General features: G+C 37.5%; 1 protein-coding gene and 1 long non-coding RNA gene across 8 annotated transcripts in view; one reads left to right on the top strand and one right to left on the bottom strand.

Moving 5' to 3' along the window:
* Nucleotides 1-294: 294 nt before the first annotated feature.
* On the top strand, nt 295-5034 carry LOC128623214 (uncharacterized). Of its 3 annotated transcripts, XR_008388546.1 has the most exons (4): nt 295-1400; nt 1600-1640; nt 1963-3912; nt 4898-5034. It is a non-coding gene; the product is annotated as an uncharacterized LOC128623214 (long non-coding RNA). The 3 variants fall into 3 exon arrangements; XR_008388545.1 differs by having other exon boundaries at nt 1600-3912; XR_008388547.1 differs by lacking the exon at nt 295-1400 and having other exon boundaries at nt 1425-2607; nt 2699-3912.
* Nucleotides 3959-18182, bottom strand: part of tspan11 (tetraspanin 11) — a 33208-nt gene continuing 18984 nt past the window's right edge. For 2 of the 5 annotated variants that reach the window (XM_053650150.1, XM_053650147.1), the window contains exons 6-9: nt 17121-17279; nt 15654-15740; nt 11265-11378; nt 3959-6229 (exon numbers count right to left, since the gene is read on the bottom strand). In XM_053650150.1, the coding sequence (XP_053506125.1) occupies nt 11301-11378; nt 15654-15740; nt 17121-17279 (324 nt within the window). In that variant the 3' untranslated portion in view covers nt 3959-6229; nt 11265-11300. Of the gene's footprint in view, nt 6230-11253; nt 11379-11761; nt 12756-15653; nt 15741-17120; nt 17280-18182 lie in introns of those variants that run through there. The other 3 variants (XM_053650149.1, XM_053650151.1, XM_053650152.1) reach the window with 3 other exon arrangements.

The raw sequence follows: 18182 nt of genomic DNA, 5'->3' as shown, positions 1-18182 counted from the left end.
GTGTGTGTCTGTTAGCAACAAGCTATCCAGCTAACAAAAGTGATAGTTAGTTTATAATGTATTTACTTTCTCAAAACAGGAAACGGTATGGTCAGCGTTATAGATTTACCCAAGTAATGTGCCAGTACTGACTGATCTAAAGTAGATACTACTAAAAACTCAGGTAAAGTAGTGAAGACGTATCTCATTTATGGTTGATGATGTGAGCAGCCATGTTGACATGATGTCTTATGCTGAAATTTGGGATGGGGAGACTTTCCTGACATTCAAATAGGAATTCTGAATTGAGGAGGCACTTTTTGTTTGCTTTTTGTATTTCATAATGAGAGGTCAGATTTCGGTTTTAAGCTTTATTCAAATACAGTAGAAATTTTAGCAGAGAAATGGGGGTCTGTTGGGTGTTTTCTTTGTGATTGCAATTCACCTGACAGGTAGCAGAGGGTCATAAAATTCCCAAAGCCCTCCTTTATGGCACACAGTTATTGTTTTTCATCATCTCAACATGGTGTCAGTGTTTGGTGTACTGCAAAGAATGCAAAAACATCTCAGTACTCAAAACCCAATCATATCTGAGACATCTAGGTGATGTGCCTAAAATCCACAGGGCTTTAATCTGGAGCAGGAATTGCATATCACAGCATTTCTGAGTCCCAATCCACCTACTATCCATCCTAAATAGTATCTGAGATTAGAATTGTCCCAAATGGTAGTATGTTGAAATCAGTATCCCAAAGGTACCCGGATGGTCTACTATTTCTGGTAGATTTTCAAAGTGTGGCTCCATGGACACTGTTTCAGCTAATATCCCCCACAATTCCTTGCATGAAGGAGGAGTTTTGTGACTGTTTACTTTGCCGAATTCTACCTGCAAACATGGTGTTGAAACAATGAAATGTGGAAAAATAAATCAAGGGAATGATAAATGAAATTATATAGTATAAATTATATAAATAATAATGAATGAAGAAAATCTGAAATGTAAACAGGAGTTTGTTTACAGTGACAGTGTGTGTAACTAGGCAACAACGTTCTATTCCTTTACATGACGTGTTAGTCTGTCCCAGAACTTGCATACTCTTTTGCTATACATTCAAATGTATGTACCTTTTCTCCACAAAAAGAGCACATACTTTTAGTGCATAGTATGAGTAGGCGAATTGGGATGCAGCACATGACACAGCTCAAAAAGTCAAAAGGATTTAACTGGACATAATTGCATGTTTTGTTTTGTTTTCCAAACTATAACTGAAGCAGAGTCAATCATCCAAATAGTAATCGTTTACCATTCGCTAATGTTGCTTTTTACCATGTACGCCGTATCTTTAAGACTTCAAAATTTGAGTTAGGTTGAGATACTACTTTATCTGAGATGTTAACAGGAGGCTAGGTGCATGTTTATGGTACTCTACAAGTCTAAGTCAAATCCAATTAATAACATTTTAAAAGTAGTCCCTCAATGGTTCTTTGAATATTTAAGGTTGTTAGCTACTTTTTTTTTTTTTTTTTACATAGAACCATGAGAACTAAGGAAACATTAAAGGTTCTAAATGTAACCCTTTTTCTAAGAGTGTACATGATTCTGTTCGTTATATTATTCAGAAAACATCTCCAAAGACTTGTACAAGGGAAGGACAGATGAGGTAAAACTGAATAGTCCACTAGGCGTGACAATAAGTTGACTTACAAAAATGTAAGAGGAAAAAAAAAAGTTATTCTTTGCTCAAAGGGTGGTTAAAACTATTCTTCTAAAAAAAAAAAAAAAATACCACACACATAATGATGTGGTCACTTCCTAGTCTTAAGTTATTGTAATGCATACTGCGACTAGAAAAGCACACTGATGTCCATCTCCCCAAATGCAATTCTGTCAATACAGTAGAGTGTCATAAAATTGCTATGTTCAATCAATAGCTCTGTTTAAACCAACAAACTCAATTCCTCCGCACATTACTTTGTCATTAGAGTCGCTCGAGAACAATGTTTGGCAGACTTCTTGAGCAAGCCCGACCTGGGAAACCAACATCTGGAGTACTTGATCTCTCAGAGGGCCTGCATGTTTCTGACACATGTCCACATGCTGACAGTAATACAGGGGTAGATTTATGCTGCTGCAATGACCGGCTCTGGCTCTGGGCCCTCTCACATGCAGAGTTTTTGCTATCTCAAAGGCAATATCTTTCATGCTTTGATCCCCATCCTAAATCTGTCTGGCACATTTACTGCAGGGTATAACGCAGGATTGGAGTCAGGGGTCGCTGAGTCTGTGTTACAGGAGTCTGATCACTTGCACTTTCGGCTTTATGGAAGACTGATCTATGACCTGATATACAGTATATTAATGTATGTTATAAAAAAATAAAAATGTGATTTTGGATCACAACAGAGACAGCGAATAAAACCTTTTGGCCTACATCCTACCAACCTCAGGATGCTCGATTCTTTGTGAAACAGCATCCTGTATAAATAACATTGCTGCATGTTCGACAGCGCACACTGTACATTTCACTTACAGTGTAGGTTCTGCGAGGCTTCACACTCTTACAGGTCTTCCTTATGTATGATGTGTACAGTTTGGGGTGGGAGGCAGTTTGGCACGTCTACCCACATGTACATGAATCATTCTCCATGCATTACATAAAGAATAAACCACTGCAAGCGTTGCCCATCCATCATTTTCTGTGCTGCTTATCTTACACAGGCAGGGTCCCAGGGAGCCTGGAGCATACCCCAGGGAACTTGGGGCACAAGGCGGTGGATACTCTGGATGGGGTGCCATGTCTTTGGACTGGGGAGGAAACTGGAGTAAACCCCTGAAGCACAGGGAGAACATGCAAGCTCTGCACACACAGGGCAGTTTTTTATTTATTGAAGAATGACCCACAGTTCTTATCTGTTTATAGTTACATTTACTGTTGTGGAACATACAGCTTTAAACAGTCACCTCCTCTTTAGCCTCTTTTTTTTTTTAACTTAAAGTTAATAAGTTGCCTTGTTTTTGACAACCACAAAAAATATGTTTATGTGCTGTGTCTGCCATACTAGTACCTGTGAAGTAGCTGCTGTTATAGAACATTAATCAACACCTTCTGAACAACCAGATCAGGAATTCATCAGCACTCAGGACATATCTTCTAACAGGTTAAATAAAGGTGTTCTGGTACAGAATCAGAATCGAGTTCTCTTCCTGTGAGAAATCTGTGTTTACTGTCTCTAGGACTTCTGACCTATGCTTTTTGAATGTTTTGCATTTCTCAACTTTCCCAATTGTTTCCATGTGATGTCAGGACTGCCGTGGACTAATCCATCTATGAAACAGGCCCACATTTTGACCCCAGCTGAAGTCAAAATCATGTTAAATATTCCTCAAGTGTCAAAACTATGTTAAATATATAAAAATATATCTCTATTTTTTTTTTTTTCATGCATGACTGTCTTGAAAGCATACACTGCATACCAGCGGTCACCAACCCTGCTCCTGGAGATCTACCTTCCTGAAGACTTTAGCTCCAACCATAATCGTGCTTAAGACTTAAGGAAATGATTAGATGGTCAGGTGGGTGCAATTATGGTTGGAGCTAAAGTCTTCAGTAAGGTAGATCTCCAGGAACAGGGTTGGCGACCACTGCTGTACACCAACACACCAGTTAGGCCGGTATATAGGTGATCATGTTGTCTCTGTCTCCACCTGCTGGCCAAAGCACAACACATACTAAATACTCACTCCCTCACTTTCAGTACTGCTTTATCCTGATCAGGGTTCTGGAGGATCCCTGGAACAATAAGCGTGAGGTGGGAATACACCAGGATGGGACGCGATGTAGGAGGAACCCAGAAGAGCCGGAGGAAACACACACAGACACAGGAAGAAGTCACCCAAACTCAGGATCGAACCCATTACTCTGAAGCCGTGAGGTGGCAAAGTCTCAACATAAAAACACTACATTTGTATTTAGCAGATTTATCCCAAAATCATTTTATTTTCAGTAACAAGGATCAGTATGCACACATGCCATTGCTACATCTGCAGTCTTTTGAAAGAGGCACATATTTGTCTAAAGGCATCTAGGCAACAAATATATGACATATTGGACAGATATCATAGTATTACAATATAGTGTTATAGTATCTAGCTGAATAAATGATAAACCAGTGAAATGAAACATAGTCAGACATCTGACATGCAGAGATTATTTTTTGCACCATCCACCCAAGTGCCTTAATATGCATCTACATACAAATATACTGCATGTACAAACCAAATTAAAAGTAGTAGCTTAAAACGTCAACTGCTGATAATAAAATGCAAAGATTGCATTATTTCCCCCAATGAGACTGAACTACAATGAGATGGAGGTTGCTATGGTAACCACATTAAGCAGTGGCACAAAATTCTTTTGTATTTGATCTTTTATGGTACATATTTGCTTCAGTAATTGATGGAGACTTCATGACTTGCATGTATGTAACACCTCAAAACCTCTGAAGCTTTGCAGCCCTTAAAGCTCTAATATCAAAGGCAGCTGTGTGTTAAAGGCCTCTTTGAAAAGATAAGAAAAGTTCACTCCTGCAGTTTAATGCATCAGTTATCAGTGCTCTGTTTGAGCACCTGATGTCTGAATTGGAGATAATAAAAAAATATACGGACAGAGAAGCTTACAAACAGCTGGCACATGACATTAGAAAGATAACAAGAAACATGGAACAGGTTTCAAACAAGCTATGTTAAGAAAGCAGCCAGTGAAAATAAGAGCTCTATATTTCCAAATATGTGTGTGTCTTGGGAATGCTACTTGTTAAACACAGTGTCTTGTACCACCCCTGAGCTTTTCCACATTATGCAGTGTTACATCTTGGAAATGTTATGGACTTAAAAGGGGTAAGATCATATCTTTGGCAGAATTTCAAGACTGATCATCACTCTGATTGCCACTGTGAAGCATGGTGTCGGTGGCATAACGTTCCCTGTGCAGGGATTGGAAAACTGCTCAGCGCTGAAGGCAGGATGGATGGAGCCAAATACAGGGCAATCCTAGAAGAAAACCTTCCAAGTGGGCAAGGATTATAAAGGAGCACTGGAGCGGTTCAATAACAAGAACCTGAATGTGTTAAAAGTGATCAAGTCAAAGCCCAGAGCTCGATCTGATAGAGAATCTGTGGCAAAAATTAAAAATGCCAGGTACCTCTGACTGAGCTTGAGCAATTTTGCCAAGAAAAATGAGCAAAAATACCAGGATCCAGATGTACAAAGCTTATAAGAGTCATATCCCAGAAGACTTGCAGCTAAAGGTGGCTCAAGCTAGTACTGACCCAGTGGGGTGAATACTTATGTAACTAACAAATCTTTGCTTGTGTTGTTTTTGTTTTTTTAAAACCTTTGTGTCAGAATGAAAGACCATTTTGCACTTTTGATTGTTAGATATATTGTTTCAATTAAATGGTAAAAATCCCAATTAAGTCAAATCCAGGTTCACAGTGTAAACACTACAAAATGAGGAATATTTTAAGTGGGGTGAATTCTTACGCAAGGTTCCATAGGGTGCTTATAGAGTTTGCTATAGTCCATCCCTGTTTTATTTTTAACTTCTCATTAGCTTTTTTCAAGGCTCTCAGTGCACATTGTGTTAACAGAACATATGCTACTACACCTATTATTCATAGTTCATGTGAAAATGCTAAAATACTTTTGACTGCATCAAATGACCTTTATATACTTTATGTACATTAAGCTCAAGAAAAATAAAATACATCTAGTTGCATAAAGCTAGCAGCTTAAACCGGTTACAAATACAGAGTTAACCATACACAGTGCTCACAGAGGGAAAAATAGATTCTGTTTTTTTCTTTTCTGAAAATAAAAAAAAAAGCTTTTTTCTTTAAGATTATAAAAAGCCTCTTTTGTGTGTAATTGGGATACTAGCATGTAACTCCATTACATTCTTGCTGAGACTTCCACATTGCTTCCTACAGTGGCAAAATCCTTGGAGAAAATATATTAATAATTTAATGAATATATTAATAGAAGGTTAAAGGACTAAGACACATTCATGTAAGAGTATACTGGAGGGAGAACACATTCATGCAGTTTAGGAAAAGAAAAGGAGGAATGAAAAACGAGTGTGTGGACTGGCAGTAAGCAGTTGAGGCAACCCGTAGCGCTCCTGCTGATCGGTCAGTACGGGTCGAGCTTTATCCTTCTGTGCAAGCAATAAGTAAACACCATCCCACAGATCTGGAGAGACAAAAAAACAACCCACATACATACATGTAACACGTTTATATAAAGTTGCATAGAAATGAATTAGCACATGCATCACAGAAACCCATAGATGAATATTTGTATTCTAGTGGAGCATTGTTCTGTACTGAGCACTTAGAAAAATGACAAAAATGCAGTTAGTTACTGGCTTGAAGGTCAGTGCTGTGAATAAATGTTCATCTATCGGCATCTGGATTTATAATAAGTGACTGGATGCATAATCGCAATGAAAAAAAAAAAGAAAAGAGAAAATAAAGCAGGCACACCATGCTGTTTTGCATATATTTTAGTTTATAGCATCATTCTTAAGGCAAATCTTTCTTTAGCCTGAACATTTTATTAGCAAATTAGTGCACGGTTTTTAAATATTGCCTTATTATATGTGTACATGGTGGCACTTGTAGAAGCTCTTTATTGAAGCATCTGATGAGGAGATTGAGCAGCATCCAGTTACTATGGGAACCGAGGCGTAAAGCAGCTCTTATGGCAGCAGTTCTGCAATCGGGTCAATTAGCATGTGTGGGAGTGTGTATCTATACACGTGCATGCATTTGAAGAGTTAGACTGGTGACAACTGTTAAAATCAGAAAGAAAGAGTTACATAGCCTGTATGTAAACATTCAATTACAAATTATATAGTGTTGTTAGGCTGGCAATGTCGCAAATAAAAATCTGAAGAGTAAAATCTGAAGACCTGTGCAGATCTTCAGATTATATATAATGCATTTATTTATTTATTTTATATATAATGTATTTATTTATTTATTTTTAGGAGGGGAAGGCTTTGTACATTTTGCTGTATCCTGGAGTACTATAGTGGGCGATTATATCTATAAAAATAATTGAACCTCCTCCTACCCATAAAACACGGACACAGAGCGGAGCTAAAGGAGGAGAAACCTGAAAAACAAACCACTGAAATCTGGAAAAGACTTGAACAAAATGTGTTTTTAAATGAACAGTACACTGAGAAAAAAAACAAAAAACAAAAAACAAAAAAAAAAAAAAAACACCACATCATTTTCCTTTCCCCTGATGCAGCTGATCAGCTAGGACTTGTTGGATGTTTGCTTCTTTAGATTTGTAGTGGAGTTATGAGGATAATATAGTTAATTACTAGAAATCTGTTTTTATCAAACACTTCTTCATAAATACATTCACACATAATGTAAATATATTCCTAAAAATTCATCCAGTTCTTACATAATGACATGCAGAACTGCTGATAGACTTTCTTTAAATAAATAAATAAATAAATAAATAAATAAATAACTGCACACTATTCCTTTAAATCCCCCAAACCCCCCACTCCTACACTATTTAGTCCCCGATTTGTTCATCTGCCAATTCCCACCCACATGCTAATTCTATATCACATGGCAACTATCAACTACAGAGGGTGAAGGCTAACATGTACTTCATCCCAGGCCAAAAGTTTATATACACCTAGACATGACGAGACAGATTTATTTCAGCTTTAATTCACTATATTTGAATTCCAGTGGGTCAAACATTTACATACAGCAAGTTGACTGTCTCTTTAAACATCTGGAAGACAATTAAATACTTCTGGTTGACAAATTGTCTTAAACAGTAGTTAATTGGGAGTGCACCTGTGGTTGAATAAGGCCTATCTTTAGAGAGCCTGTGATACCTTGAGAAAATCCAAGCAACTTGGCAAAAAAAAAAAAAAAAAACCACAACAAAAAAAATGAACATCCACAAGCCCAGTTCCTCATCTGTATGAGCAACTGTATGCGAAAATAAAAATGCTGAATCCAAAAGGTTTAGCTGAACTCCAAGACAACAGCAAAGGGATCTGGTAAGGATTTTGGAGGCACCAGGTACCAAATACTGTATGTACATCTACCATTAAGAGTGTCCAACATCGCCATGGATTGGCATAAAAAAACCAGACTGGGTTGACAAAGTTTGCAGGCGATCACTAGCTTTTCTGAAGAGAGTTCTCTGGTCAGACAACACGTAACTGTTTGTCCATAATATTCAGCACTATGCATGGTGGGAAAAGGGTGTGGCTTGTAATCCAAAGAACACCACCCCAACTGTGAAGCATGGGGGTGGCAGCATCATGTTGTGGGGGTGTTTTGCTGGAAAAGGAACTTCAGAAAATAGATTGCATCATGGGAAGAATTTTCTAGAAAAACTGAAACAGAACCTCAAGACTTCAATCGGAAAGTTAAAACTTGGTTGTAACTGGGTCTTCCAGTACGACAATGATCCTAAGCAAGCCTCCAAAGTTGGCTGTTGTTAAAGATAAAGTAAAAGTATTACAGTTACCATCACAAAACCTTGACGTGAATCCCATAGAAAACTTGTAGTCTGAACTGAAAAAGTGTGTCTGAGCAAAGAGGCCCACAAACCTGACTAAATTACACCAGTTCTGTCAGGAAGGACAGGCAAACGTTCCAACAGAGTACTGCAAGAAGCTTGTGGAAGGCTACCCCAAGCGTTCAGGCAATTAAAAGGCAATGCCACCAAATACTAACAGAGTGTGTGCAAACTTTTGAACTCTGAAAATCTGATATAGTAAATAAAAGCTGAAATCTTTTAGCTATTATTTTGAAATGACTTCTTATGGAAATAAAGTAGATACCCTATTTGACTTTACACAGGACATGTACTGTATGGTAACATAAAATGTGTGGAGTTGTTAAATAAATTGAGTTTGAATGTATTTAATGTTAGAATGAATTTATGTAAACGTTTGGCCTTAACTGCCTACCTTCCTCACAGCTACACAAGCTACAGGTGAACTGGCTACTATAAATCGCCCCCAGGTGTGAATGAATGTGGGAATGCATGTGTGCACGGTGATCTGTGATAGAGGAGTAGCCACTGTATATTCCTGCTTTGTGTATGGGATATGCTCTGGAGCCATGACCTGACATGTATTAACTGGTTACTGAAAATGAAAAAATGAATACATTTGCGCTTAAGATGGCTTTTTAAAGCAAGTATACTTTATGTATGATGATTTGAGCATGTATTCTTGAAGAAGAATTGGGTGACAGACTTTTTGTTAGCTACATACACAAGTGTCATAGTTCTAATACAAAAACACCAAAAATGTCTTGATTTGGATAAAAACTGCACACATATGATCTTCCACTTAGTTTATACGTGTTACAGTATTGTCATGCTATGTACAATTTGACAGTAAGAAGTGTGCGTCCACTCACACGTCAATGCAACATGACAAAGATATCAAATCTACCTTCTGAGCTACAGAAACGGATCCTCCTGTGTGCGCTAGATCTTTTCACTCTTTCACTTGTCAGTAATGAAGGAACATTATTGGCTTTACTTTAGCCATAAATGGGAAGTCACAAATAATTAATGAAAGGTAGATGTGGCTGAGTATTTGTGCGTGAGACAATCTTTTAAAAGCATCAAGAGGGAAAAAAAAGAGAAGGATCAGAGAGGAAAGAGGAAATGCTCCAAGTACATAATGTACAGTATTTCCTATATCAGATAATCAGTATAATCCACTTCACCATCCTTTTCAACAATACAAAGTATCAAAAGTTGGCTAAAGCCTAGTCCACATGGTTTGTGGTATGCTCTGCATTTGCTGTTCAGGTGGAAACCAATGAAGACATCTCTCTCAGAAAAGTGGAGGAGGATCTTCAGCATACTAAAGCAACTGAAAGACGGGGGCGGGGGGGGGGTCTTCACATATGAAGAGGCTCTAAATCTGTATATTTTAACTGTAGTAAACACAGACGTGCCTCACTGTATATATATATATATATATATATATATATATATATATATATATATATATATATATATATATATATATATATATATATATACACATTATATGGCCAAAAGTATGTTAACACTTGACCATCACACCTATATGTGCTTGTTGAACATCCCATTCTCTAGATTTATTCCCCTTTGCTGTTATAACAACCTTCACTCTTCTGGGAAGGCTTTCCATTCGATTTTGGAGTGTGGCTGTGGAGATTTTAGCTCTTTTAGCCACAAGAGCATTACCGAGGACAGGCACTGATGTTGGGCGAGGAGGCGCATAGTCAATGTTCCTATTCATCCCAAAGGTGTTCAGTGGGGTTGAGGTCAGGGCTCTGTGCAGGACATCCAAGTTATTCCACTCGAACCTTGACAAACCATGTCTTAATGGAGCTCGCTTTGTGCTAAGGCCCGGGGGCATTGTCATGATGGAGCAGGTGTTGGTCTCTTAGTTCCAGTGAAGGGAAAACTTAATGATACAGCATTTAACAACATAATCTTTTGCATCCAAATTGGTGGCAACAGTTTGGGGAAGACCAACATATGTACCAACATAATGGCCAGGTGTCCACATACATTTGGCCATGAAGTGTATCATCATGTTACCTTAATATTTTAATTTATGGCCACAGTTATTTCAAAAAGTATGAAATATTCAGAGTAAAAAAACAACAACAACAACAAAAAAAACACCATGTCACTTCAGTGGCTCATATTCCATATTTGGAAATACTTAAAAAATGATTTGTTCTTCTATCTCTTTAGAGAGAAATATCAAACACACATCTCTGGCTGCACAGATTGTCTTATAAAGTGTCCAGCAAAAGTCAAAAGCTTTTGAACTTTCCTTCAAAACCAAAAAGTAGCATATTTTTAAGCTAAGGAAAACACCTGCAATGGCTTACACACTTATGTACACCTTGTATTAGATTTTTTGTATTAGATAAAGAGTCATATATTTGTATACTCTATGATTATGACTTATGGGCTGAATAAGGAAGATAAGCCATGCAATGCTGCTCTGCATATTGACTTGAGCCTTGTGACGTGCGAGCAACAGGACAAGCACTTTCTGTATTCAAGGCCTGAAAGCACAGCCATGGTGAGGTGATGACAACATGCTGCAATACCATGCATGTGCACCTACACATACACACACAAGCACACACACACACACACACACACACACACACACACACACACACACATATATGGCAGACCTTCCACCCACTTGGCTGTTGAGGAGCCAAATAAAGGGACTGTTCAATCAAACATCAGAGAAGTCCTCTTCTTCTTCTTTATAAAGCAGATAGATAAAGCAGGCAGTCAACAGTGCTCCTGCTAACTACAGAACCATCACACACACACACACACACACACACACACACACACAGAGACAGACAGACAGACAGACAGACAGACAGACAGAGAGAGAGAGAGAGAGAGAGAGAGAGAGAGAGAGAGAGAGAGAGAGAGCATACACATACAGAGAGAGTGGGGAAAGACAGAAACATAAGACAAAAGACAAATCATTAAAATACATAAATATTAATTGAAGCACAAATATATACTCATCGATCTATGAAATATTACTGAGGGAAGGGAAAATATCATTGCACACATACAGAGAGAGAGCGAAAGAGAGAGAGAGAGAGAGAGAGAGAGAGAGAGAGAGAGAGAGAAAGAATAAGACGGAGACAAATGACAAAAAGTATTGAAACATAAATGTTAATTGCAGCACAAATTTATGCCATCAATTGATGAGAAATTACTGTGGGAAATACAATATCACATCACACACACACAACACATAAAATACACAAACACAGACGATATATAGATTAACATCTATAAAAGGACTCCAGTCATAAGCCCAAGTCTGAAATGAGACATTATCAAGATCACCTGCATGTCTACTCGTCCTGTTTTTCCACAATTATTGCTACAGCACACTTGACCTCTCTGTGGAGCAATACTGTGTTTTATTAGCATAATAATCCCAGCTCAATGAAGAGCATCAATTTAATTACTGCACTCACTTTAAAGGTGCTTCTGCCCACTTTGAGTTTTATTTATTGATTTATTTATTTATATTTTGCTGTAAAACACTTTCAATAGTAGATTGAAATAGTAGCCAAAACAATTCAATGGTTTCCACGGTGACAGTCATGTGACTCACTGGTGCAGTTGGCTCAAACACCTGATCAGCGCTACGGCAGCTGGTATCAACCTCGTTCCTGATTTATTATGAACTGATTACTGTACCGTTATCAGCAAAAACAAGTCGTATTCATCGGAAAATAATGCTGTAACAGCCGTCTGGAAAAAGGACAAGAGCTTGGTAAGAAAATCCCATGCATAAATTCAATATCACTTTGGATGCTGATAACACAAGGCAATTAATATACAGTGGAGAGCAAAAGTTTGTATACCCTTAGAACAAAAAAAGTTTTATTTATTTATTTTAACAATTTATTTAGCATGTTTCCACAGTTCCTCATTATCACAAGTAATAAATATGGTTAAATGTTCAGTGGGGAAAAAAAACTCTCTCTTTCTAGAAGATACATTAATATTCTTGTTATTTGTAAAATATTGTTGTTTTCCCATCTTTTGTCTTCATGACTTCCTCCATCCCTTTGTGATCCTTTGAGCAGCTGTTGGACCCTCAGCTATAACATTCCATTTTCCATTGACATAGCCTTGTTTTTTTATTTTCTTTCTTTTTGTTAAAAAAGAAAAAAGAAAAAAAGGGTTCAATCTTTTTTCTTATTTCACACAGAAACCATTGAAATTCAAAGTTTGCATTTGTATCATTCATGTCAATAAATACTATATACATATATTTATATACAGACAGCTGCTCAGAAATGAAAGCGCACTATATACTGGATTAGTGTCATGGGCTCACCTGACAATATCACTCCACACCACCAGAGGTCCCTAGCACCATTTCTGGGTTACATGGCTCACCTGCTGCCCATCACTTACTTATAGAGTTTACCTTATAAACTGACTTTATTCTGAATAAGACAATATTCTGATTAAGGTGTTTACATTAGTTGCTTTTAGAAGATTCCTTTCATGTTCAGGTTTTACATATTATAGAACACAGATCGATTAACGTCACACGTCATTATGTCCCCACGCCAAGCCGTCTGACGTTCCCTCCAGAATTTCACGTATCGACATACATTTCGTCTTCATTAGGGTACCGTATACAGTTTTGGGCGTTTCATTTTTAATTTTACGAAAGCTTCAAGTGCAGTTAATTATTTGTCATGCTATAGTGCAAATAGACGACTACTTGAAGCCATGGGCTGCGTCCCAAACGGCATACTTACCTACTATACTGTAGCTGAGATACATGTATTTTGCGTACTATATAGCAGGTAAGTACGTGGTTCCGGACGCAGCCTCGCTCTCTTGTTTGCCGTCAAAAGGTTGAGCGCTGCCATGCGTGTACGTGTCCTGTCGCAAAATGCGGTGAAAACTCCCACACGACGTTAATAGCGTGATTAAGGTATATACATGTCTGTAATACACGTCGATAATGCGACTAAAACAGGAGTACTCCACACGTTTTAATTCCATTTGTGTTTACTTCGAGTATGACTTTAGTCGGATTAAGGTAATAAAAAAATTGCTGTTTACATTGCTGATTAGTTTCTTAATCAGAGTATCGTCTTAATCTGGTTAATACTGTTGTCCATGTAAACGTACTGAGTGTTAATAAACACTTTTTCCAGTCAATCTTTGTGAAGTTTTCCAACTTCAGTGTCTGCAATCCTGAGCTGTTTGTCATACATTTTGTGTTAGACATTCTTGTATCTCAGACAGTTTACTGTGTTTGCTGTTTTTGCCCACTCCTTTGATTACCAGTTGTTGGCGTTTTGAATCTTCACCTGGCCTGTTTCTCTGACTATTATTTGGTGTCACATTAACTCCACACTTGGACCATACACTTTCATTGTGTAATGGTTACACAGTCAGATACTGTGCCACCATAAGATTTCAGAACAGTTTCTATGCATCTCAATGCAACAGTATAATACGTAAAAAATTAAAGGGAATAAACCGGTCATATTCTTCACAACTCAAAGATCTTGACGTATAGTGCAATCCAACTCAAAAAAGAGAGGAGAGCCTGAGTTTATTTAAAGACTTTACTCAGAGCAAATAGATCAATAGCAGCCAACACTCCAACAGTGAGCAAAGACTAAACTTGGAAGTCTGCATTTAGCCGTGGGAGCTCTTTCTTCTCTTCCCCTCACTCTTCTTGCAGTACTGAGGGATCTGTCAATGCTGCCTACTTGAGGTATGAGGTAAAAATAGCCTTTCATTTCAGACTGACCCATAGATCTGGATAACCGTCTATTTTAGACAGCACTTAAACATCAAATCAATGTTTAAGTGCCTAACTGTTCTGTATTGAATCTGTGGCTCGGTTTAGGTTCATGGTTGTGGTGTTACGTATTCTTATACTGGACCTAAAAGCCACTTCAACTGCTCAACATAAAATGTCCTAAGGGAAACTCTAAAATGTGCAGCATTGATGTTTAAAGAACAATTAATTAAATCTTTGTTTGGTAGTGAAAATCCACTAGTTATTTCGGAAATTCACCTATTTTCAGCTAACACAACCTCGTTATAGTTCATGTAAAATATGATCTGTAAAGAACTTTTGATGATGACAGGGGGACATTTTAGCCTTTCCTTAACAATAATTAAATAGCAGCTAAGAACATAATATTCCCAGGTTGAATCCTCATTAATTAAATCTTCCCATTGTAAATGTTTATTACATGTCAGATCTTTAGTATCACACAGTAAACAACAACAACAATAATAATAATAATAATAGTAAAGTAACGAACCCAATTATATATTAAATTACTTGGGGGACTACTGGAAAGGTTCAGTGGCATATGTTTTAAATAGCATCACTATATAGTTTAAAAAAAGATATAAAAGGTGGATTGTCTTTTTTTAAATAGTTACAGAACTATTGGCAGCTATAGTTCTCATAAATAGCCCAAGGGATGGATTAAGCATGGAATAAAACACAACAGGGAATACTATTTTAGGAAACTAATCAACAGTATGTCCCAAAGTGTTTTATTCCACTTATACTCTGTGTGTGTGTGTGTGTGTGTGTGTGTGTGTGTGTGTGTGTGTAATATATATATATATATATATATATATATATATATATATATATATATATATATATATATATATATATATATATATATATATACACACACACACACACACACACACACACACACACACACACACACACACACACACACACACACACATATTCATAAACAATAATATATTGGCAAGCACATTACTATAAATCTGTGATTTGACCTTGCAGTCAGCTCTGTTAGCACTACTGCTATAGAAAATTAATCAACCAATCAGAATTGAGAATTCAGCAGCACTGTGGTATTAATATAGGGCTATGAGGAATTCATAGCCCTATATTAATACCACAGTGCTGCTGAATATGGAATATATGGAAAATATCTTCCAATAGATTAAATACAGGTGACAAATAACAGCTGTGAACAATCGGAAAGATACAGAGCTCTAATAAAGAAGGCATTACCTGTAGACAGGCCACACCGATCCCTACAGCACCGATGATGAGCAGGTGGTCAGCCAGGAACTGTTCCAGCTTAGTAATACAGCCACCCTGCAAGACACAACAACACTTCAAACTTCACAGAACAGCTACAAATGCCTGGAGCACTTGTGCTGTGCTGTTGTTGGGTGATAGCAGGTCACCTTCACACACATGCCTGATTCATTTCCTGTGCAGACCACACTACACACATTTTCTAGAAGCGTGGCACCATATTTTCTTCTCAATCAGACAGAAGCTAAAGACCATGCAGGAGTGAATGCAGGAGCATTCATCATGTAAAAACCACAAAACCTGAAATGCTTTATTAACTAAAACCGTTTGTAAACACCTTCTCCTTTGCTAAGCTCATGAGCTAGGATTCATTGGTTCATCACAGAAAGCTGACGGCACATAATTTCATATTAACCCAACATGGAAGAGCTCGAGACAGGAAATGTGTGCGTGTTTAAACTTTCCAATAGTTTAAATGGACACATCTGTTATATGCCACCTCATATACATCACACACAGTTAATGGTAAAGAGCAAGCCAATGTCCTGCAAGCTCTGGAATACAAATAAAACTGGATAAAATGCACATTTCAGATAACAAAACATATGGATCTGATAATATAAAGACACACCGGAAGTGATGAGGCAGGACAGTTTAGTTATCCACACTGTCTTTTAGCTAGCTAGCTAAAGTTACTTGGCTAGCTCATTACCATTGGTTTTAGAGCGCCAGGCTAGTAAACTCACTTCGCGGACCTGTACAAACAATTTCCCTTAAAACAAAACGACGTTCTTCTTTAGCTAGCTAGCTAACTAGTGAATATAAATTATGGCTAGTCACTGATTAATGAGTAACAGAATAATTGCAATTTCTCCCATTAAACAATTGGCTGCTTGTTCAGTTACTTTTCTAACGCATATTATTCAGCAACAAGAGTTAAATGATTTGGAAAGCGGTGTAGTCATATGAATAAGAAAAATAAGGCTGGACCTGCTGACAGGCCCTGGGAGTTTAGGGAATTCAAATATTTACTCCTTGTCATCTGACATTACAAGATTTCATCAAGTTAACAGATTTTGATGTATGACTACATCCCTCTCTTAAATCTCACCCAGGGGGCTAATCAGGTTGTGGACTGATTTTGTAATGTAAATGGCTATGTACATGGCTCAGTGGAGAGTTAGCCCTAGCATTAGCACCTTCCCTTCAGACCAGAGAGACAGACTATAACGTCAATATGAGCACCTGCTAGACTTACAGCTGTAGATTCCTCATCCAAACCTTCCCCAAGTGGCGTATTAAACGAATTATGAAGTTTAGCAATATTACAGCTCCACCAAACAAAGCAGCAGCTCAGCTGGATACATCTTTACCTCATTTAAAATCACTTGCGCGTTTCTGTGGGAACGAGACCAATATTCACTTTCTAACACCCACCTCCACTTTATAGATGTTGGAAGGATGGTCTCTCCGGCCACAGCGATCAGTCACGGTCTTGCAGCAGCTGTCAGGAACCACCCTGTTTTCAGACTCCGGGGACATGACGTACACGCTGTGCTGCCAATCGAAGGAGTTGTTGCTTCCACAGCAATTAAACTGCAATGTGAAAAGACATAAGCTTTTGATTAATTCTCAATAACAGCAGCTCGAACTGTAGTACAGGTTTATATTCATGTGCTCCTTCTAATACTGTACGTTATAGTTGTACACTTGTATACTTGTATGGTGGATGCTCCACATAATCGAACACTAATAATAAAAAACAGATTAAAACGTTGTTGTTATTCATCAAAGATAAGATATATATAATCCTTGATATACTAAAGCTTTATGTAAGGAAACCTTCATAACATTTTTGGAAGGAGTCTCCAGTGTGAGTACATTGTAATAGTCAGAAAGTTGGAAACATGACATTATCTACAAGCAGAATTTTGTTTCTGAGAATTTCCATAGACAGGGGGAAAAATACAGAGGCTGGTGAAGGAATGAGTGTTTATAGCTGCTATAAGTGACACCAGGAACTAACTTAAATTTAACTAATATGATAGGTCACCCTTTAATTAATGTAATATAATATACAATTGGTATAAAACATGTTAAAATTGCAGGGGTTTGTGATGTAAAAAATAAAAAATCAAACCAAGATAAATCTTGTTAGACCTTTTACACATTTAAAGTGATATGGCAACCGAGAAAATTCTATCTAAAAGCAAATAGAAACACTTTAAGGACAAAAAGAAAAATAAAGAAAAAACAATAACCGGGTTGCCCAAGTGTGCACACACTTTTATAACGGGGCATGTGACTGCGCTCAGAATGATCCAATTGCATTAAATCTCATGTTCAAAAGTAATTATCATACAGCTGTCACCAGTGAAGTGATTCTGATTAACCCCAAATAAAGACCAGCTGTTTGTGTAGGATTTTTTGGATGACATCTTTGTTTCATCTGAGTGCTACAGCCAGAGAGCTTATAAAGCATGTATGGGATCTCATTTT

The sequence above is a fragment of the Ictalurus furcatus genome, chromosome 19 (assembly GCF_023375685.1).
Source record: "Ictalurus furcatus strain D&B chromosome 19, Billie_1.0, whole genome shotgun sequence".
NCBI classification, from domain to species: domain Eukaryota; kingdom Metazoa; phylum Chordata; class Actinopteri; order Siluriformes; family Ictaluridae; genus Ictalurus; species Ictalurus furcatus.
The sequence above is the reverse complement of the archived record's forward strand: the minus strand, read 5'-3'. Positions and strand labels throughout refer to the sequence as shown.